Raw genomic sequence first — 23392 nt, forward strand, 5'->3', positions numbered from 1 at the left:
CGGTGTCCTCGGGAACCCTCCGCACACACCTACAGTGCGCCGGCAGCAGGACGCGGCCTCGGTGATGGCTCCCGGTACACGTCACCAGTTTCTGGAACTTCTTCAGTTTAAACTTTTGTATTTTGCACCAAAGGTGTGGCGTGACCGGGACCGTAACCGGGCCAGTACCCCTCAGCCCTCCGCCGCTTGTAAGGACTTGCTCCATGAATTCTACAAGCACACGCCACTCCTCCGGACAGGCAGCAGCGCCGCCAACTAGAGTCTGACCCCGCCCACACACGTGATTAACCTCATGACATCATCAGAGAGCCGTCAGCCGCTGACCGTCTAAATCTATCCGGCCCCGCCCCTCGCTAAAGCCACTCCCCTCTTCTGTCGCTGTGCCCCGCCCCCAGGTCAGCTGACCCCATCAAGCTGTGAGTGCGGGTATCAACAAGGAGCCGAGCCGGGCGCCCTGTCAGGTGAGGCGGGCGCAGCAGGTGGACAGTGCGGGAGTCACAGGCTGCTTGGGTATAGGCCGCTCAGGTACCAGGAGTCGTGTTTACATGTCCGCGGGGCCAGGGCTGTGCTGCAGTCACGTTACCGGGACTTTCCTCCTTTTAGAGGCGGCAGCAGGTGACCTGCGGGCCCGGGGCAACCGGTGTAATGCACCGTTATGTGTATGACAGGAATGTACGGGGGGCTGAGCGCTGTGCTGTGTGTACGCGGACTGTCGGGGGCAGACGATCCCCTCTGCTCTACAGGTGTCTGCACACCACTCCCCCACAGACCCCGGATCTGCAGATGTGTGTGTATAGATAATGATGAGGCATTACCTGTCCCCAGGTGTGAGCGCCCCCTGCTGTGAGGATGTGTGTATACTCCCATGTATGGCTGCATAATGATGATGAGGCATTACCTGTCCCCAGGTGTAGAGCGCCCCCTGTATGGCTGCATAGATAGTGATGAGGGTGTGGAGCGCCCCCTGCTGTGAGGATGTGTAGTGGCTGATGAGCTTCGGCACCGATCAGTCATCACTACACGCATTGGTGTTGATACTACAGTCACAGGGGATCCCGTAAGCTAGTCCTTCATCCGCTATTCTGAGGGTCCTTTTGCATGGCATTTGGTTACCTGTTTAGTGGCCCCGTCAGGGCTTACATCCAGCCCCTCACCCTGTAAAATGGGATTCGGGCGTATGCAGCGAGCGGGTCATTGACCATGCTGGTGTACGCGATGTATCATTCTCTGGTGTATACATTGGAGTGTCAGCCTCCAGTAGGCACACGCCTAAAAATGATGCACGTTCGCTCTGTCGGCACGATTATACTTTATGGCCTCATTGATGCATACGTCCGAATCCTGTTTTACAGGGATCCAGACATAACAGGTGCCTGAAAGCAATTTGAAAGCACCCTCAGTACAGATAGTAAGGCCATGTTGACCTGTCGCAGGTTTGCAAAATCTCATTGCTGATAAAAAAAAACAAAAAACCCAAAGCAGTTACAGATTTCACATCTGCAGCGCTCACTTTGTTTTCATCTTGTTGAATGCTTAGTAAAAGGGTGAAATCTGCACCTATGACCTACACATCTGTGACAAAATCCACAGTGGAAATTTTCTGCAACGTGTCAACATGGCCTAAATGTGACCGGGGGCTCCGGGCCATCCTCCCTAGTGATCACAGCCTCCTGTGGAGGATTGATATATGTGTGACCGGGGGCTCTGGGCCATCCTCCCTAGTGATCACAGCCTCCTGTGGAGTATTGATAAATGTGTGACCGGGGGCTCCGGGCCATCCTCCCTAGTGATCACAGCCTCCTGTGGAGTATTGATAAATGTGTGACCGGGGGCTCCGGGCCATCCTCCCTAGTGATCACAGCCTCCTGTGGAGGATTGATAAATGTGTGACCGGGGGCTCTGGGCCATCCTCCCTAGTGATCACAGCCTCTTGTGGAGGATTGATAAATGTGTGACCGGGGGCTCCGGGCCATCCTCCCTAGTGATTGCAGCCTCCTGTGGAGGATTGATAAATGTGTGACCGGGGGCTCTGGGCCATCCTCCCTAGTGATCACAGCCTCCTGTGGAGGATTGATAAATGTGTGACCGGGGGCTCCGGGCCATCCTCCCTAGTGATCACAGCCTCTTGTGGAGGATTGATAAATGTGTGACCGGGGGCTCCGGGCCATCCTCCCTAGTGATCACAGCCTCCTGTGGAGGATTGATAAATGTGTGACCGGGGGCTCTGGGCCATCCTCCCTAGTGATCACAGCCTCCTGTGGAGGATTGATAAATGTGTGACCGGGGGCTCTGGGCCATCCTCCCTAGTGATCACAGCCTCTTGTGGAGGATTGATAAATGTGTGACCGGGGGCTCCGGGCCATCCTCCCTAGTGATTGCAGCCTCCTGTGGAGGATTGATAAATGTGTGACCGGGTCTCCGGGCAATCCTCCCTAGTGATCATAGCCTCCTGTGTTTGTGGTATAGTCCCCTTTTGCCAGTTAAGTGAAGGCTCCCAGCCATGCTGTATGGCAGGTCTGGTACATGGATGGGGGATTAGGTTACAAGTTTTGTTCTCGTTCCTGCGCTGAAGAATCTTTCTTGCAACTTCTATCCCATTTACAGCAGGACATTCACTTGTTCTGCGCAGACGAGTCACTGGTGCCTAAGTAGTGACTCACCGGCATCTGTGCAGAAGAACAATGAGGCCAGTGCCCATAGATGAGCGGAGAAGGTATGCATAGTCACGCTGTGTCAGGGCGCAGGCACGGGACCCCCGGGCCACCAGTACACATCACAGGGCAGTGTGACACTGATGGGAGGGGGTGGGGAATGAGCACCAGAGGCAGTTTTCTTCCAGGCACTGCACACCCCAGAGCCTGGAAGAACTCATTATCTTAAAAGATGATTTTTCATCAAGAAGACCCCAGCTATGAGGCATACAGGGAGGACTGTTAGAATTGTTCAATCACCTGTAAGCCCATATTAATAGCTTAATAACATCCCAAAAGGTGACAGATTCCCTTTAAAAATCAGCTTCATCTGTCAGTGATTGGATGTGCACCAGGCGTATGTTTCAGGTGGATTCTGCTCCAGAACCAAAAAATAATGAACTTACCCCCTACAATGTAAAGAGGACTTCCTGCACAAGTGTTCCATTTCCATATTTTGTAACTTTTTTTTTTTTTTTTTAAACACTTCAGGCTTTGAAAGCTGTAACGCAGCTAAAAGAATTGACCCGACCATTCTGCAGGCGACTTATGTGAATGAAAAAAAAAGTAATAGAAGACACTTCCGGAAAAACACCTGCCGCTGTTTTCTTGGAGCGTCTTCAGCTTCAAAAACTATGCGGATAAGCCGATGTCTAAAAAGACACTGTGTGCACTGTGGTGCAGTGACCGCTGTGACAGCTAGGGGGTGCTGAGTGGGCATCCCAGGACATGCATACAGGCATCTCCATTATGGTAAGGGAGAAAGGATGAACGGCAGGATGGTAAATGACCGATATGTATCCCAGGGTGGGTGGCCCTGGGATGGAAGCTAGAACCGGTATTAATGAGCAGATATTCTGCTGATGGTTTCAGTTTACAATAGGGAAGCTTCCAGGTGGCTTGGTGAGATGGGTGGGACCAGTCACCTACAAATCCACCCAGGGGCGTGTGTCTGAACGCCCATAGTAAAACCTGTATATGTCTGTGTGTATGGCTGGGTGTCTGGAAAGGACCTGTAATGAGGTCATAGCCATGTGATCCATACCTCACCTGTGGCTACGGACCATAGAAGGTGACCAGGGTAGGTCACATGAGAGAGTGCATGGATCTGATTGGGCCATGTGAAAGGTCCCTGAAGGCCTAGGTGCTGTAAGGTGTGCGGTCTCCCTGAAGAGCACATGCTGAGGCCGCTGACCTGGTGAGGCCTGAATATATTGGCCTGTGTGTGTTGGACAGTCCCCAGGAGGGAACGGACATCCTGAATGAGAAGCAACTAAGAGGTAACCCCGGACAGGGGGAAATAACTGTGAGGCTATAGAGCCTGTTTGCTGCACAAAGCACAGCCTGTGTGACCACAGGGCTAAGAGAGCGGAGCTCTATTATGAACATTCGTTTAGTCTGGTGTAAGACTGTTACCATTTCTTCATGCTTCTATGGTTTATGCCAAGTAACAATAAAACGTATGGACTGGTTATGTTGAAAAACCGGACCCTATTAATCGGCTGCCAAGTGAGTGTCTCCCAACACGAACAATGTGCGCTACCTTACAGCACATATACTAAGGTTGTTTGTGCCCTGAGCAGGGACTTCTGCAGAATATCGGCTCAGGTGAATATGCCCAGTTATTTATATCTATCTTTCTGCCGGGTATGTCGTGAGCACCTGTTAGATGATGGCAGCTGTGAAGTTTCTTCACAGTATTGTGCAGCAGCTCCTTTATTTTAACCCCTTAGTGACCACCAATACATCTTTTTACTAACCTGCGTTGTAAGAAACTAGCATCCTCCAATGGGTGACAATCCAGCAGCTGTCAGCTATACAATATAGCTGACAACATGCTGCATCTGCCATGTTTTGTGTTGGTACCTACTGTAGTTGTTTAACCTCTTAAATGCTGCTGACAATAAAGACTGCAGCATCTAGATGGTTAACAGTGTGGAAGCTCCCTCTTCAACCCCACCAGCACCATGAGATCTTGATCATGTGGTCCTGATGTTTGCCATGGCAATTTATGGCCAAATAATGGCCTTAGAGTCTGTCAGCTCTAGTGACCTGTGAGAAGTCAGCAACAGTTAGGTGATAAAAATCAATTTCTTCATTCCTGTTATGTCACTTTGCATTAATTCCTGAAAAACAACAGAAGGGTTAATAAAATACCTGAAAGCAATTTTGAATACAATGAGGGGTGCCATTTTTAAATGGTATCAATTTTGTGGGTTTCCAATATGTAGGACCCTCAAAGTCACTTCAAAACTTAATAGGTCCCTAAAAAAAAGGTAAGTTTTGTAAATTTCCTTGAAAAAATGAAAAATGACTGCTACGTTTTAAACCTTCTAAAACGCGAAAAAAATATAGCAACATTTTACATATTGTTCTAATGTAAAGCAGACATGAGGGAAATGTTATGTTTTCTTTGGTATGATTATCTGGATTAAAGGGATAATCATTAGTGATGAGCGAGTATACTCGTTCCTTTGGTGTCCTCCGAGTATTTTGGCGTGCTCGGAGATTTAGATTAAATTTGAACTCTTGGCATTGCCTGCAGCAGTGATCCCCAACCTGTGGCTCGCAGGCCCGTGATGTGTGGCTCGCGGGCTGTCTGCCAGCTTGGTGCATTAGCACCAGGTGTAGCAAACAGCTATTAAGTGTATATCTCTAGATGGTGACTTTTGTGAGTAGCCCCCTGCACAGAAGAACTGATCTGAATGGGGTAAGGGCCCCGTCACACATAGCGACTCACCAGCGATCCCGACAACGATATGAACTTGTCAGGATCGCTGGTGTGTCGCTACATGATCGCTGGTGAGCTGCCAAACAGGCAGCTTCACCAGCGATGACGAATGCGTGACGTTGCTGTGTAACTTAGATACCTGCGCGCTGGTGCAGGGAGCTGGTAACCAAGGTAAACAGCGGGTTTCTAAGCGCCGCGCGCTGCTTAGAAACCCGCTGTTTTCCTTGGTTACCAGCTCTTGATCGCTGGTCTCCCGCCTGCCACACGCAGCGATGCGGGAGACCAGTGATCAAAAAATTGTCCATAGCTTTCCACAACGATCAGCAATACCCGGCAGGGGGGCTGGTCGCTGATAGGTGTCACACAGTGATCTCGCTGGTGAGATCGCTGTTGCGTCACAAAACTTGTGACTCAGCAGCGATCTCGCTAGCGAGATCGCTGTGTTTGACGGGGGCTTTAGATAGGAAAACCTGGAGCTTGGCATACTGCCTTGGTGTGATTTCAGTGGAAAAGCTTTGGCTGTCATTATACCGGTAATGGGGGGGGGGGGGGGGATCTGGGTGTCACTATTGTGAGTAGGTTAGGTGCTTTAGCACCAGGTCTAGCAGACAGCTGGGAAGGACAGGTCTTCAGATGGTGACTTTTAGGAGTAGAAGAGCAGATCTGATGGGCATATATATATATACCGGCCTTGTGGTCGCAGAAGTACATTAAGTACCATACTGGACTTAGGATGATGAGAACAAAAGAGTCCATACTATATTAATAAGTATAAATTTATTGATACAACACAAAGACACATAAATGAGAAGCAGGACAAGTATACTGGTGAAATAGGAGGTCAATCAAATTAATTAAACCTGAAACCATTATAAAGGAACAGACTGGCAGTGTTGGTAAACAAGTCCGATTGGACGACCATGAGAGGGGTAAGTGGTGTTACATACTTGTCACACATGCAAGTAACAGACAATAATCGCATTCAAGAAAGATCCCTATCGATTTTGTAAATGTGCAGAAAAATTGTATGAAGAATGTGAAGTATTATTGCACAATGCCCAAGGTAATAAACTATTGATACAACGGCAAGGAATACAGTCGCAGCTGAATTAAATATAGTAGAATTAGGTCATAAGGTCAACCAATATAAATCCATTGTTACGCTTGCCGCGGCTGCAAACATTGCCACCGTATCAAAACAATGGATTCAGAACACATGACACATGCACAAAAACTGAACGGGTCATAAGACCCTGTTCACACCACCCAAGAACTAAGACACAAAAACAGAACACAGTATGACAAACGTGCATAAATACTCTGCTGTAAAACATATGTAACTGTAAGTAGCAAGTGCTAGTAAAAGATGTTAACAAAAACAGGGTATTTTGTTGATACTTTTTTTGCAAAAAAATGTATGCTAAGCCACTCCGCCGCGTCAAGGCATACCCTTCTCGGAGCAGTCCTATCTAATATATTTAAAAACCTGAACATGTGAATAATACCTTCATGAGCAGGGTTCAGAAAGGTGCTGCCCGGTATGGGCTTGCTGGGCAAAATGGCTTTTTATGCATGTCCCAAGGGAGAGAGGCGGGGATCTCCCAAAGCTTGAATAAGCAAGAAATCAATGGATTCAGAACACATGACACATGCACAAAAACTGAACGGGTCATAAGACCCTGTTCACACCACCCAAGAACTAAGACACAAAAACAGAACACAGTATGACAAACGTGCATAAATACTCTGCTGTAAAACATATGTAACTGTAAGTAGCAAGTGCTAGTAAAAGATGTTAACAAAAACAGGGTATTTTGTTGATACTTTTTTTGCAAAAAAATGTATGCTAAGCCACTCCGCCGCGTCAAGGCATACCCTTCTCGGAGCAGTCCTATCTAATATATTTAAAAACCTGAACATGTGAATAATACCTTCATGAGCAGGGTTCAGAAAGGTGCTGCCCGGTATGGGCTTGCTGGGCAAAATGGCTTTTTATGCATGTCCCAAGGGAGAGAGGCGGGGATCTCCCAAAGCTTGAATAAGCAAGAAATCAATGGATTCAGAACACATGACACATGCACAAAAACTGAACGGGTCATAAGACCCTGTTCACACCACCCAAGAACTAAGACACAAAAACAGAACACAGTATGACAAACGTGCATAAATACTCTGCTGTAAAACATATGTAACTGTAAGTAGCAAGTGCTAGTAAAAGATGTTAACAAAAACAGGGTATTTTGTTGATACGTTTTTTTGCAAAAAAATGTATGCTAAGCCACTCCGCCGCGTCAAGGCATACCCTTCTCGGAGCAGTCCTATCTAATATATTTAAAAACCTATCAACAAAATACCCTGTTTTTGTTAACATCTTTTACTAGCACTTGCTACTTACAGTTACATATGTTTTACAGCAGAGTATTTATGCACGTTTGTCATACTGTGTTCTGTTTTTGTGTCTTAGTTCTTGGGTGGTGTGAACAGGGTCTTATGACCCGTTCAGTTTTTGTGCATGTGTCATGTGTTCTGAATCCATTGATTTCTTGCTTATGCAAGCTTTGGGAGATCCCCGCCTCTCTCCCTTGGGACATGCATAAAAAGCCATTTTGCCCAGCGAGCCCATACCGGGCAGCACCTTTCTGAACCCTGCTCATGAAGGTATTATTCACATGTTCAGGTTTTTAAATATATTAGATAGGACTGCTCCGAGAAGGGTATGCCTTGACGCGGCGGAGTGGCTTAGCATACATTTTTTTGCAAAAAAACGTATCAACAAAATACCCTGTTTTTGTTAACATCTTTTACTAGCACTTGCTACTTACAGTTACATATGTTTTACAGCAGAGTATTTATGCACGTTTGTCATACTGTGTTCTGTTTTTGTGTCTCGGATCAAAACAATGCAGCAAACAGGCCGCAAAGTGCCAAAGTGACGGGACCAGAAAAAATTACATGCACAAGCATAATAATTCAAGGCAAAATGAACTGGTGTAAGAGAACATACCCATCATGTCATGCATGGGACGCCAGTCTGGAAACCCCAACGTACGTTTCACGGTATGAATACCTCTTCCTTCCTGTAATTTTTAATTCTACTATATTTAATTCAGCTGCGACTGTATTCCTTGCCGTTGTATCAATAGTTTATTACCTTAGGCATTGTGCAATAATACTTCACATTCTTCATACAATTTTTCTGCACATTTGCAAAACCGATAGGAATCTTTCTTGAATGCGATTATTGTCTGTTACCTGCATGTGTGACAAGTATGTAACACCACTTACCCCTCTCATGGTCGTCCAATCGGACTTGTTTACCAACACTGCCAGTCTGTTCCTTTTTAATGGTTTCAGGTTTAATTAATTTGACCTCCTACTTCACCAGTATACTTGTCCTGCTTCTCATTTATGTGTCTTTGAGTTGTATCAATAAATTTATACTTATTAATATAGTATGGACTCTGTTGTTCTCCTGTGTTTTCTCATCTGATTGAGAGTCGTCTCTATGGACTGAATGAGGCTGCATCTGAATTGTTACAGTCATGTATTGAGAATGTATTTTTGGAGTTTTTTCTGCATGGACTTAGGATGATGCTGCCAGATAGATGGGGTGCCTGAAACTCAAATGAGGATAAGGTGGGTGTCCATGGATGTAAGTATTCTGTCTTGGTGTGACTTACTATACTGGTAATGGGGGCTCTGGGTGTAACTACTGTGGGAGGAGAAGGTTATCTGGAGGTGGCTCGCGACCCTCTTTCAGAGCTGAATATGGCTCTCAAGATGAGTAGTGTTGGGGAACCCTGGCCTATAGAGCTTAGTTCACCGTTACACGGATTTGCATGTAATGACCAGTCCTTTATTGGCAGCTCTCTTGGTAAGAGCAAATGTCTAAAATGAATCCCCGCTTCTGTGCTTGCACGCTGAAACTGTGGAAGCCCAGCAGTGTGTGCAGTGTCGGTGCGGGCTCGCACACAGTGTGACTGCGGATGCTCTCTGGTGCCTGGCTTAGCATTTTGTTTCCAGTATATCTGATGGGAAAGTTTTCCAATATCTTATTTATTGAGGTTACTCTCCACTGGAAAACTGAGTAAATAATACAGTTCTCATGAGTGGGGTGTTACAAAGCTCTGTTAGACACTCTGGAATAAATCTGTGCAGATTTTTGGAATGCTTCTACTGTGCAAATCTGCAGCATGCCCTACCTGTCTTGTAACTGAGGCCGATCGGAGGCTGTTTCTCCTGTGTGTGAACATGTCCATGTGGAACAGTTGGGCACAGAGGGAGAATGACTGTGTGTCTTCTCTAGACCCCCTGTTCCCATCTGTTGTCAGTTCTTCAGTGTACTGTAGCTGTGCCCAGATCTAGAATAACAATTACTACACAGTAAACCAGTTCTATAAGTGTGATTTGCTGACTAACATTAGAAGTGTGTATTTTACTGACTGCTTTCCCTGCTGCCATTACATCTATGAGGCTTCATTCAGATGACGGTGATTACTCATGTAAGCAAAAAATGCCCTGAGTGTCGCCAGTGTTTCATCTGATTTTTCACGTATGAAAAAATAAAATTATAAAGCTTCTATTCTTTACAATGTTAATCATGGATACACACGGACTGAAGGCTGATGACATCTGTGTGCTGTGAGCAATTCTCGCTTGCCCATAAACTTGTAAGGGTAATTTTTATCCGTGACGCGGTTCAAAAACAGTCATGTTGCTGTGATTTCTTTTGCGGATACACAATAGACATGTGAACAGTTTCATTGACTGTAATGGATACATGTTCTGCCTGTGAAAAGCAGATGTCTGAACAAGGCCTTGGTTATCTACCATGGCTGGATTGTGTGCGGGTAAGGCCCCTTTACATTTAGCGATGCACCAGTGATCCCGACCATGATATGACCCGGTCAGGATCGCTGGTGCATCGTTAAATGGTCGCTAGTGAGCTGCCACACAGGCAGGTCTCACCAGCGATGCAGCAGCGGTCTGTGGTGGTCGCTACTTACCTGTCAGACGTGGCGAGGGTGTCCGTCTTCCGCCTGCGTCCATGGCTCGCTCGTCGGCGCCAGCAGGAAGCTGACGACGAGAAATGGACCAGGCCGATCTTGCACGATCAGCGATAGCCAGCGGGGGGGGAGCCGGTCGGAGGTAAGTATCATATGTAGCGATATCGCTAGTGATATCGCTGCTGCGTCACAAAATCGGTGATGCTTTTGCGATATCGCTATGTGTAAAGCCCCCTTTAGGTTATGTCAGCAATGCCAGGTTGTATGGCGGAGATGCTTCTTGTGACCAGCCTTTCCTGCAGCTGCTGTTATTATTGATCTGGTAGTAAACATCCGTGCTACAGAGAACAAGCCTTCCTCCTCCGAGCTGCCAAGAGCCAGAAACGTCCTTGTAACCTGTTTAGATTTTGGCGTATATTATTGTACTGTACACAATGAGAAGATGTCAAGGAAAAACTCTACTCAAATAACATTTTCTTTTACTTTATGAGCTTTTTAGTTTTCCTAAGTTACATAATTTCTTCTATACTGACACGGTGACAACCACCCATTTATAATAACGCTGCTGATGCATGCAAATCCTCACATCAGTAGATTGTGCAGGGTCCTTGTTCAAGAGCAGCATGTGGACCTATAAGGCTAAGTGCACACGTACCGGAACTCTCGCGGAAATAACCGCGAGAATTCCGGAATTCCAGTCCGCAGGAAAATCGCATTTTAAATTCCCGCGATTTTCCTGCGGAAAAACTAGCATTTTGCAAGCGTATTTAGCTTGCAAAATGCTAGCGTTTTCCAAGCGATCTGTAGCATCGCTTGGAGAACTGATTGACAGGCTGGTCACACTCGTCAAACATAGTGTTTGACAAGTGTGACCAACTTTTTACTACTGAGGCCGCCTATGCAGCATCAGTAGTAAAAGATAGAATGTAAAAAAAAATTAAAAATAGTGTTATTCTCACCTTCCGACGTCCCGCGCATCCGTTCCCAGTAATCCTTTGCGAAAATGCCTGCGATGACGTCAGTTCTCGCGGGATCGCGACGTCTTGCGGTAATTCGCGATGACGTCGCGTGAATGACCACGAGACTTCGCGATCCCGCGAGAACGGACGTCATCGCGAGCATTTTCGCAAAGGACTACTGGGAACGAGAGCGTGAAGAGAAGCGGGAAGGCTGCGCGGGACGCCGGAGGATGAGAATAACAATATTTTTTATTTTTAAATTCTATTTTTTACAGGGATATGGTACCCAAAGCCCGGAGGACAGTCTTCTCTCCTCCGGACCATGGGTACCATCCGCAATTGTTCTGCTTACTTTCCGCATGGTGTGCACAGCCATATGCAGGAAATAAGCGGAACAATGCATTCCTATGGGTGCGGGATCGCCGCGATTCCGCAAATTAATGAGCATGCTGCGGTTTTTACCGCGAAGCAATTCCGCCGTGGTAAAAACCGCAGCATTAGCACAGCATTGCGGAATCCCATAGGAATGCATGGGATGCTTATTTTTCGCGGCAAAATCGAGCGGTTAAAACCGCCGCGGAAACGCGAAAAAAAGCCACGTGTGAACTCAACCTAACTCTTAAAGGGAATCTGTCAGCAGGTTTTTGCTATGTAATCTAAGATGAGCATGATGTAGGTGCACAGAACCTGACTACAGCGATGTCACTTATTAGGCTGTGCATTGCTTTTTCAATAAAATCAGGAGATTTTCATTACAGGACTAGGTGTCTTGTGCCTCCTAGTCTAGTCCCGTACCCACCACTGATTAGCAGGTTTCTGTCCATGTACAGTGTCCACAGAAAGCTGCCAATCAGTGGTGTCGGTGGGTTATACAGGGCTCAGCATTCAATGCTGCTAGATCTGCAGCACAGAAAACAGATTGCATCAAAATGTCATCAAGCTGTCCGGCAAGTAACAGCTGAAATCAGGGGCTCAACCCCTACATTGTGCTGCTCTAGCATTACATAGCTAAAACCTGGTGAGGGATTTCTTGTGTTCTGCCCAGTCTGTTTATTAATGTGGAGCCTTGCAGGTTGCAAGCTAGGTGGTACAGTCATCACAAGAAATGTACAGTATGACACCTGCATGATTACTGTGTTCTTTTGCATTAGCACCTAAATACCTCCTGTCCCCTTCTGCTTTATGCTCTTTCATGCTGAGTGGCAGTGTTTGTATACACCTCCATGTATGCAACACCTGGAAAGCGCTGGGTGCATTACACTGCATTGTACAGTGATCATGAGAGCTGCACATGTGAATATTTGGTTTATATCCAGCATGTGTAATAAGATCTATACTTTGGATTGGGGTCTACATGGCGACGATTGCAATTCTCAGAAAGTGGTGTGACCAAAAACATTTGTGCAACTTGCTGTCACACAACTATTTTGTGTAGTGAGTTTGCTGTAAAACAATAGCTAAATAGCAGCTGAGTCGCATGCTACTGGCATTGACGTGTATGGCATTTGAGTCTTGCGTGACCAGTGACACAAAATACAGCGCACTTGGAAATCTGTGCCACTCTTTATTGCAGTAGAAGACAATGTAACACAATGTTTAATAGATGCAATGTAGCAATGCAACACATCTCGCCATGTAGCCGTAGCTCTTCCTTCCAAGGCCTTTCTCTCATACACATGCTCGCACTGCTCAGCTGAATGTGCACAGTTTTCTATAAGGAGAGTGGGATGAATCTCATCTCCCAAGAGGACAAAGAATCGAGCATGTCAACATCTAGCCAGCCCAGTCTGCCACTGGATGAGTGCCTGTAACAATATACAAATAATCATGGGGAGGCTCCTGAGCTGTGTGTGTGATTAGTAACCCCACAGTGTCCGTCCGTACCCCTTCACCTTGATGGTGTTTGCTATGAACTCAACATTATTGAAGGCTTTTCCAGCTGATTGAATTGACTTTGGGGTCCTCTTGTTGTCGCTGCTCTACCTTCTCTCTTGGTCCACGTGTCGGAAGCGTGCTGTAAACTATTGACACAAAGAATATGGAAACACTGTTGTTTTCAGATACTTGTAAGCTAAATATTTAGATAGAAGTAGAATGGTCCAATTCTTGATAAGTACTAATAGCATCCATTGGTTTCCTCAGATCATCCCTACCCAGGATATCAGAGATGATATGAGCTCTCCACGTATTTTATATATATTGTATATATAAAGTACAGTGGCATCTACAAGTTTGGGCACCCTGGTCAAAATTACTGTTATCGTGAAGAGTTGAGCAAGCTGAAGATGAAATTATCTCCAAACCAAAAGGCCTAAAGTTAAATTGACACATTTCTTTGTATTTTAGTAAAAAAAAAAAAAATGTGTGTGTATATATATATTATACACCTATATTTTTTTTTTTTTTTTTTTGCAATTTAAAAATTACAAAAAGCAATATGGACCAATGCAAAGGTTTGGTCACCCTTTATGGTCTAGTAGCACCTCCTTTTGAAAATATCACAGCTTGTAAACACTTTTTGCAGACAGCCAAGAGTCTTTCAATAATTATGTGATGGATTTTCATCCATTCCCTTCCTTTTGAACATTTCTGGGTCGTCTTGCATGCAGTGCTATTTTGACGTCTAGCCACAGATTTTCAGTGATGTTCAAATCAGGGGACTATGAGGGCCACTGTAAAATCTCCCGCTTGCGCCTTTTGAGGTAGTCTATTGTGGAATTTTGACGTGTGTTTAGGATCATTATCCATTTTTAGAAGACATCCTCTTTTCAATTTCAGTTTTTTTTTTTTTTTGTTTTTTTTTTACAGATGGTGTTATGTTTGCATCAAGAATTTGTTTAAATTTCATTGAATCCATTCTTCCTTATACCTGTGAAGTGTTCCTGGTGCCATTGGCTGTATCCAAACCCTAAAGCATGATTGATTCCCCTCCATGCTTAATGGTTGATGAGATGTACTTTTCCTGAAATCCTGTGCCCTTTTTTCTCCACACATACCTTTTGATCATTGTGGCCAAGGAGTTCTATTTTAACTTTATCAGTCTACAGGACTTGTTTCCAAGATGCGTTATGCTCGTTTAGATGTTCTTTTGCATACTTCTGACACTGAATTTTCTGGTGAGGACACAGAAGAGGTTTTCTTCTGATGACTCTAACATAAATGCCATATTTGTGCAGCTGTCTTTGAACAGTAGAACAATGTACCACAACTCCATAGTCTGCTAAATCTTTCTGAAGGTCTTCTGTAGTCGAGCAGGGGTTCTGATTTCCCTCTCTAGCAATCCTACAAGCAGCTCTCACAGAAATTATGCTTGGTCTTCCAGACCTTATCTTAACCTCCACTTTTCCTGTTAACTGCAATTTCTTAATTACCGGTACATTTCGAACAGAGCAAAGAGTTTTTAAGTTGCCCTTTCCTATCTTCTTAAAGCCTTCTGCTTTGTGAGCTTCCCCTATTTTCATTTTCAGACTGCAAGGCAGTTGCTTAGAAGAACCCATGGATGCTGTTTTTTGGCATAAGGTTAGAGGATTCTGGGTTTTTATGAAGCTGAGAAATTTGCAAGAACTGGCCTTTCCTAACGATGATAGTGAACAAGTCATGCCCCTGACTAAAGGGGGCTTTTACACACAGCGATATCCCTAGCAATATTGCTAAAGCATCACCGATTTTGTGACGCAGCAGCGATATTGCTAGCGATATCGCTATGTGTGATACTTGCCTCCGACCGGCTCCCCCGCTGGCTATCGCTGATCGCGCGAGATCGGCCTGGTCCATTTCTCGTTGTCGGCTTCCTGCTGGCACCGACGAGCGAGCCATGGACGCAGGCGGAAGACGGACACTCTCGCAGCGTCTGAAAGGTAAGTGCGACCGCTGCTACATCCCTGTGAGATCTGCCTGTGTGGCAGCTCACTAGCGACCATTTAGCGATGCACCATCGATTCTGACCGGGTCATATCGTGGTCGGGATCGCTGGTGCATCGTTAAATGTAAAGGGGCCTTAATTAAGGTCTGCAACCTTGGTCACAGTTATCTGACCACACAAATCTCCAAGGTGCCCAAACTTTTGCTTTAGTCCATTTTCCTTTTTGAAATTTTTAAAATGGAAAAAGACTATATTTTTTCCTCCTAAAATGCAAAGTACATGTGTCATCTTTCACTTTAGGCCTTTTAGAGATCATTTTATCGTCAACTTGCTTAACTGTTCACAATAAGTCATTTTGACATGGGGTGCCCAAACTTTTACATGCAATTGTAGCTTCATGCGGTTTAGCCTTGAGTTTTAATGCATTTTATTAGAAATTTTTAACAGAATTGCACCAAATGTTTTCTTTACATAAAGCGGGTATTGTATGTATTTCTCTTATTATATATGAGTTTCATGCCTGTAGAAGATTTCAGTTTCCTTTGGACTCATATCTGTTAACAAACTAAAAGTGAAACAAATGTTTCTTCAGACGGGTATTTCCACATTCCTCCACCCTATGGTTCAAAGTGCCCACTGCAAGGATATACTTGCCCACTCGGACACCACCCCACACATCAGATTATTGGAAATCGTCTGTCATTCACCTAATGTCTATGGCCACACCTTCATCACGCAAGAGCCGTTTTATCTGTGTAGCATTGGTCCCAAAGATTATATACTCTGTGTGTGTGTGTGTGTGTGTGTGTGTGTGTGTATATATACTGTCTATATATAGTATATAATATTTCTAAAACCCCGATAACTGATTTTCTTGTGGAAGCTGCCCATTTTACTGCAGTAAGGTGTTTCATGAAGTTCACGTGAGTTCTGTTCATTCACATGAATAGAGGTTGTGTTAGAGGCTTCGTAAAACCTTCATCAGGGGTCCCATTATGAGGGGGGGGGGACAGCAGCAGTGTATGCAGCTTTGTTCTTCACTTCTAAACAGTGGCGGTCAGAGGAGTCTGTCATGTCATTAGTATTCGTTCTATGATAGATTCTGTATTGTGTAATTATTAGTAGAAATCATAATCGTGCTTTTATATGCCATATCGAACCATATTAGTGACTCATATGTAAAGGAATCTTATGGTCCGTGTCACGGATGATACTGGGTAGATCCAACAGATCCCACCTCTTGCCACCAGTTTGTCAAGGATAACAGCCGGTGGGGGTCAAGCAGATCCCCCTGCTGCCACTAGTTGTCAAGGATAACAGCCTGTGGGGGGGATTTGCTTAAATCCCACCACTGTCGCCAGTTTGTCAGGGGAATGCAATTCTTCTGCCTCTAATCTTCAGGGCAATTACACAATTGACTTACGAGTGACGGGTGAGGCCATGGCTACTTCCACTACTAGGGTACCGTTACACTTAGCGATGCACCAGCGATCCTGACAACGATATGGATCGCTGGTGCATCGCTAAGTGGTCGCTAGTGAGCTGCCACACAGGCAGATCTCACCAGCGACATAGCAGGGGTCGGGGGTCGCTACTTACCTGTGAGACGCGGCGATCCTGACGTCCTCCCGCCCGCGTCCACGCGTCGCTCGTCGGCGCCACAGGAAGCGCCCGATGAGAAATGGTCCAGGACGTTCTCGCGCGACCAGCGATGAGCAGCGGGGGAGCCGGTCGCTGGTAAGTATCAGACATAGCGATATCGCTAGCAATATCACTGCTACGTCACAAAATCGGTGACGTTACAGCGATATTGCTAGCGATATCGCTATGTGTAACGGGGGCTCTAGACCAGCCTTTTATTGGGGAACTCTCATTGAGTTTATGGCTCCAAAATGGCAAAAAGAACTTCTAGCTTCCACTAGCAATCGTTTATACAGGCCAATTGGACATTACAGTTATCTTTATGGAGGGAAGCACTCCGACTAGGAAAGTGGAACACTCTCGCAGCAAATGTATGTATGTCTTCAGAATGAACAATGACAGACACCCAAACTCTCGTTTTTATTAGTTCAAGATTACACCCACATACATCCCCTTCGTGATCTCATGTGGGGCCTAGTTGTGGGTTGTGCTAGGTATGTTGGCAAACTATTAGTTCCCCAACTTTGAGGATATTTTCACTCCTGGAGGTCCCAGGTGGTAGATATTGTCGTCATGTTTCCTATTGCGATTTTTACCTTTCCATAAAGATGAAACATGGCGTGGATGGCATCATCCATCGTACTGATATATTAAGTTGAAGGGTTTATAATGGCCTTGCAGTGATGAGAGTGAATGCGTTATGTTCGTTCCTTCACTATGACACCGAAAATATATCTTCCATAAATATTGGATCCATGCAAACCCAATATTTATCACTGACCACTGGCTCCAAAGTGTTTAAAGGGAATCTGTCACCCCTTTTTTTGAGATATCATATAATGATATCATACAATTGTGTGTCACATAAGGATTCTCTTAGTACTTTTGCTTCCCCCTGACCCCGCACCTTTCATGCATAAATACCTTTTTTATATCGGTTCAGATGTATGTAAACTGCTGCTGTCCGGTCCGATGGGCCGGGCTTATTCAACTGCGCCCCCCCGTCCCTGTCTTGCTCTACACAAGAAGAAATGCGTAGAGCAAGACAGGGAGGGGGGAGCAGTTGAATAAGCCCCGCCCAGCGGACCGGACAGCAGCAGTTTACATACATCTGAACCGATGTAAAAAAGATATTTATGCATGAAAGGTGCGGGGTCAGGGGGAAGCAAAAGTACTAAGAGAATCCTTATGTGACACACAATTGAATCATATCATTATATGATATCTCAAAAAAGGGGTGACAGATTCCCTTTAAAAAATTTCTTAAACATATGCTGCTCCTGTACTTCTCCGCCTCTGAATAAACAAATCCCAGCCTGTTTGATTCCCTGAGGAGATCTCCTGTTTTAATTACCTGGTTACTTCAGGAGGTCACTACTTCAATGGAGGTTGAACTGTTAGCTTTCTCTGACCACCCCAGTTATAATTAATCCCCTATGTTCAATGTGAAGTCCTACTTCAATGGAGGTTAAAGTGTTATTTCTTTCTCACTTCCCCAGTAGTGTGGGTGGGGTTATACACCGCTCAGCATTCTGAGCACTGATGCATGTAAATTCCGGGGATTAGCATGCGCTCGGTCAGTTATCGAGGTGAAAGTGTAACAGGGAACATGATCCCAGAAATCTGTAGTAAGAGAAATTCACCACACACTCTTTATTTCACAAGTACAAGGCAGCTGTACAGGCGCTGGGGGCGTCTCACCGAGTCAACCAGCAGCATAGCACTGCACAGTCACATTGTGCAATGTCCTACCACTAAGAAATTTCCTTTTCTCTTGCTTCATCTACCCACAAAGACTTGGCGATAAAGACCCTGGTGGGGACGAAACGTCTAAATTCTATCTCTCTATAACTTTTCGCTCAAATGTTATCTTTAGTCGCTCCCACAAACTCTTGCACTTGTGAAATAAAGAGTGCAGTGAATTCCTCTTACCACTGCTACATGTAAAGCAGAGAAAAGAGGGATTCTATCACAACTGCACCAAGTAGTACTGTAAGTGATATATCACTGGAATCAGGCTCTCATCCCCTACATCATGCTTCTCTCACATAACTTTCCTATTTTGTTCAGTGTGTGGACAGTTCTTTTTTTCCCACTGCCAGAGAGCATTTCTCCTACTGTTCAGTAAATGTTTCCATTCTGTAGGAGAAACCTTCTAGTTTAGTGTGGTGCATAACAGAGGTATCAATCAGCGATATTTGTGGATACCCAGCATCTTCTGCTGCCCGTCATGTTCCCATGTGGTGCACGCAGCTGGCAGCTGTGCCTGTTTACTGTGAGAGTGGGTCATGGGACACCAGCTGCCAGTCATTTCTAGTGTTGTGAAATGCTGGACATTTCAGCGGTTGATTTACTTTTGGTTTATTTCTTCTACACAGGTATTTTAAGGAAAACCAATAAAAGTTAAGGCTGTGATGGATCTAAACTGCTAACCCATGGACACACAGGCAGGAAGGTATGTTCTTTTGTAAAACTCCCAACACCTAAAATACAGGTCGTTGCCTAAAATAAACTTTAGTTTATTAGTGAGGATATGTCAGCAATGTATGTGTCTCATCTGTCTGTACAGCTGTATCTCCTTCTCACTGCCTGACATGAGGAGAGCTTAGACTGGAGCAGTGGTTGGAGATGGGCTGTGCCGCTCCATTCCGTTTTGTGGACCTGATGGAAATAGCAAGTATGGTGTTCGATTATTTCCATCAGCTCCACAGATTTTGGATGGAGCTGCAGGGCGTGTGCTTGGCACCTCTGCATTCAAGCTCCTCCTCACTGTGGGCATTGAGTCAAGAAGATTGCAAGGACTCTGAACATTGTGGCTAGTGAGCGTTGGACCACCAGTGATTAACTTGCCTTCTAATTTCAACATCTGCCATGATTGATATTGCTGCTACATGATGTAGCCAGCCGGGCTCCTAGTATTTTCTGGCCAGATTACATTCCTGCCTTTCACAATTCCACTTCTTTCTTTTTATAGTCTAGTCATCCTTCAGTCGATGACCATGGAATTAGTGAAGTCTTGCTACACACCGTCTAGGATCTCGAAGACCGTCTAGCTTTTGTCCTGAGTATTCTGATCCCCCTCCAACCCTGCTGACATGGAGCATAGACAATTTTTATCACTTTTTTTTTAGTTTATATCTTGTCATCTTGGAAGAGGGCTTTGGGGGGGGGCGCAAGTAAGGAATTCTACTCTAAGCAATGTATTCTCCTTCTCAAATTAAGGGTGCATGCCTTGTTAGCCCTCCAGATATTTCACCTTGCATTAAGGCCAGGTTCAGATTGCATTAGGGCAGTCTGTTCAACGTAAGCTAGCGCAACTGCCTTTTTTGGATCGCTTTTTTTGGATGCTTCATCTGCGCTAGCAGTGACTGACCTTCGGACGCGGCAGACCGCGTCCGAGGTCCGTCGCAGAATGACGGCACATCGCTAACACATGCCGTTTATGACGTGTAACGATATGCTCGTCTATAGCAATCTATGGGTGTGTTAACGCATCCGTTACATAGCGTTAATGCCGCTATGTAACGGATGCGTTAAACGCAGCACCCGAACGCAATCTGAACCCAGCACTTGCTGTGTAAACCAGCCATGTGTTTTAAAATATTTCCAAACTTCATGAAAAATAAAATAAATTATATCTTTTACATAGGACACAAAAAACAATCAGTGATTCAAATATTAGAAAGAAAATATGTATTTTTGTTTATATAAAATACTTTTTGCATTGTAATATTACTAACTTACCGTGCGATTGTTCTTTGCTGAATTAAATAAGTTATTCAACCTTAAAAAATGTGAGACACAGTGATCCCATAACAATTATAACCAGTGCCGTAACTCGAAGATTGTGGGTCTCAATGCATAATATTCAACCTGCCTGACAATAATCATAGGCTTTAAGAGCACGACTCCAGTATTTTGTGTTTTTTTTTTTTTTTTTTTTTTTTTTGCAGCGTTGGTGTAGTATCACTAATGTAAGGTCCCTACAGTTAGTCTTATACTCACCAGCAGCCGTCTTCATCTGTTCCTGGTGCTACTCTAGCCGGTTTCCAGCAAGTTGTCACCTGCTAGATCGCTCCAGTGTTCGCTTGGCGATCCTGTAGTGACAACTCAATGTAAGGCTTTCATAGACTTACACTGGGAGCTTGTGACCATTACCTTATTTCCAGTCAATCAGAAGTTACGGTCACATGATGGTGGCACGGGAGCACAGTGGCGCTGGGAAGAGCTGAAGACTGCAGATGGTGACCAGCGCTAAAATAAAAAATCGGTGGAAGGGTGCTTTAATGGTTATATTCTTTTCATATGGAGTCATGGGACCTTTTGGGCTCCTAGTCTCTGAGACCTGTGTGCGATTGTGACCCCTGCAACTATTAGAGTAACATCCCTGATTCTAACCCTTTGGGTTATATTCTAAGACTTGCCTGGTATAAGGAGAATATCCTAGATCAATTGACATCATCCATTACACAGAGATGACAGGTCAGCTTTTAAACAGTCCAACGACTCCATCTTAGTACTTCAAAACCATAGATCAATGGGATAGGACAGCTTCAGACCGTGCTCGGTTGTGGTGGAGGGCACCATAAAATAAATAATAATTTAAAAAAAACTAAGGTATCATAAAATATAGGTAAATTTAAAGGGATAAAAATAGAAAAGGTTAGCCAGCTCACCATATCTTGTATCCCAACATGCACAGAGTAATGCTCTGACAAGCGTGGAGATAACTAGAATGGATGAAGATTCCAGCTTCTGGTATGAATGGTAACAAATAGTTATTCAAGCACTTGACATGCTTGAATGTCATGGATTTTTAATTGTGTGAATAAATACCTAATTTTTTACCATTCATACCAGAAGCTGGAATCTTCATCCCTTCCAAATTTAAAGGGGTGCTTGTCCTGTCTTCAGCTAAATGAACGGGATTCATATAGCTTAACAAGCAGCTAAACCGCTATACCGGGGTCCAATAAGGGAGACTGTAGTTGAATCTGTGGTTTATTGAACGTAGGTATATAGATGGTGAAACTACAATACAAGACAGATACATAGAATTAGTGCTGTGTCCATAGGAAAACACAATATACATAGGCATACACAATCTGCACTACTAGCTGAATGGGGGGAACTAACTAAGCAGACTAATATGGGAGATAGGAATATATAGAGGGAACATGTCACCTACCGGCGATGCTAACGCAGGGGGAGAAGAGGGATGAGGTGCATCCAAAATGCAGACTTGGTAGAAAAGGGCAGACTGAAGAGAAAAAGGGGGCTGGAATAGACCATGGTATTTTGCAAACTTACCCAGGATACATTGTGGATTGGAGGGAAAATGATTCAGGAAGTACAATGTATAATAACATACAGTTATGACTTTGGCCACTAGATGGAGCCAAAAACACTAAACATTAAACTATAGAAATCTGAACATTCTATACATACAATGATTGCTGTATGTTATCAAAATAGGCAGTTCAAGAGTCATTAATTATGTCGGAGACAGAACAGTGCTTACTTCACTAAGATGTAAGATATTGTTGTACCACCAGCACTTCTGAATGCCAGTGCCTGATGCTAGGCCTGGCAGTGTGATTCTATTCCTTCTTTTTGCAGGGGATGTGGCTCAGGCTTTTATGGCAGACAGCAGTGGCAGATGGTATCACAGTCTTGCAAACTTTTAGCGATGCTCAGTGTGGGGTGGGCACAATATACTATAATTCGTAGGCTACCAAAAGAATACAGCTGCACACTGCAAGTGCTAAGATGTTTGCAAACATTGAAGGGCTCTTTAAATTTGTAGGCTTTTAGCACAGGTGCGGCATGATATTGGGTAGGGTCCAATCAAAGAAGGATGCCTTGTCGCGGCTGGTGGGCTCTCATGAATTGGCCAATTTGTGCGCTAAGCACCTTCATTTTTATACGTATATTCCATATAGCAGTAATTCAGTTCAAATATCATATATTCAATGTTTGCACACATCATAGCATTTAGGCTATGTTCACACGTTGTGTTTTTTCCCGCAGGCAAAGCCTGCTCTCTTGACAGTAAAGAAGCTGCTTACTAAAAGCAGTTTTTTGCTGAGTTTTTTTTTGTCTGTTGTGTATGTTGATGTTTAGTGGCCCCCCAAAAGGCCTGATTTAACCTCCTTAGACTTTTTCACCAAGAATGCAGCAAAAACTGATACCTGCATGTTTTGCTGCCTTTTTGCACTTACCCATTGTTTCCTATGGGTGAAAAAACGCTGTAAATATGCTGAAAGAAGTGATATACGGCAGTTTTCAAAAATGCAGCAGTTTTCCAAATCGGTCAGGAAAAAAAAAGTGTGTGCATGAGATTTCTGAAATCTCAGACTGTACTGGTGCTGTAAAACGCAGCTTAAAATTTGCATAAAAAAGCAACAAAAAAAAGCCTGTTGTAAAAACCCAATGTATGAACATGGCTTTACAGAGGCTGCTGTATTTTTTTTTTTTTTTTGTTTGTTTCTATATTATGCAGT

At 44.6% G+C, this 23392-nt stretch overlaps 1 protein-coding gene across 3 annotated transcripts in view; it reads left to right on the plus strand.

Moving 5' to 3' along the window:
- The first annotated feature begins 231 nt into the window (after positions 1-231).
- ALS2 (alsin Rho guanine nucleotide exchange factor ALS2) overlaps positions 232-23392 on the plus strand; it is a 186078-nt gene continuing 162917 nt past the window's right edge. Inside the window, exons 1-2 of one of the 3 annotated variants that reach the window (XM_073551524.1) lie at positions 232-525; positions 19268-19344. In XM_073551524.1, the coding sequence (XP_073407625.1) occupies positions 19325-19344 (20 nt within the window). In that variant the 5' untranslated portion in view covers positions 232-525; positions 19268-19324. Of the gene's footprint in view, positions 526-581; positions 616-19267; positions 19345-23392 lie in introns of those variants that run through there. The other 2 variants (XM_073551523.1, XM_073551525.1) reach the window with 2 other exon arrangements.

Source organism: Dendrobates tinctorius, unplaced genomic scaffold, assembly GCF_039654945.1.
Source record: "Dendrobates tinctorius isolate UK_male_01 unplaced genomic scaffold, ASM3965494v1 ptg000177l, whole genome shotgun sequence".
NCBI lineage: Eukaryota > Metazoa > Chordata > Amphibia > Anura > Dendrobatidae > Dendrobates > Dendrobates tinctorius.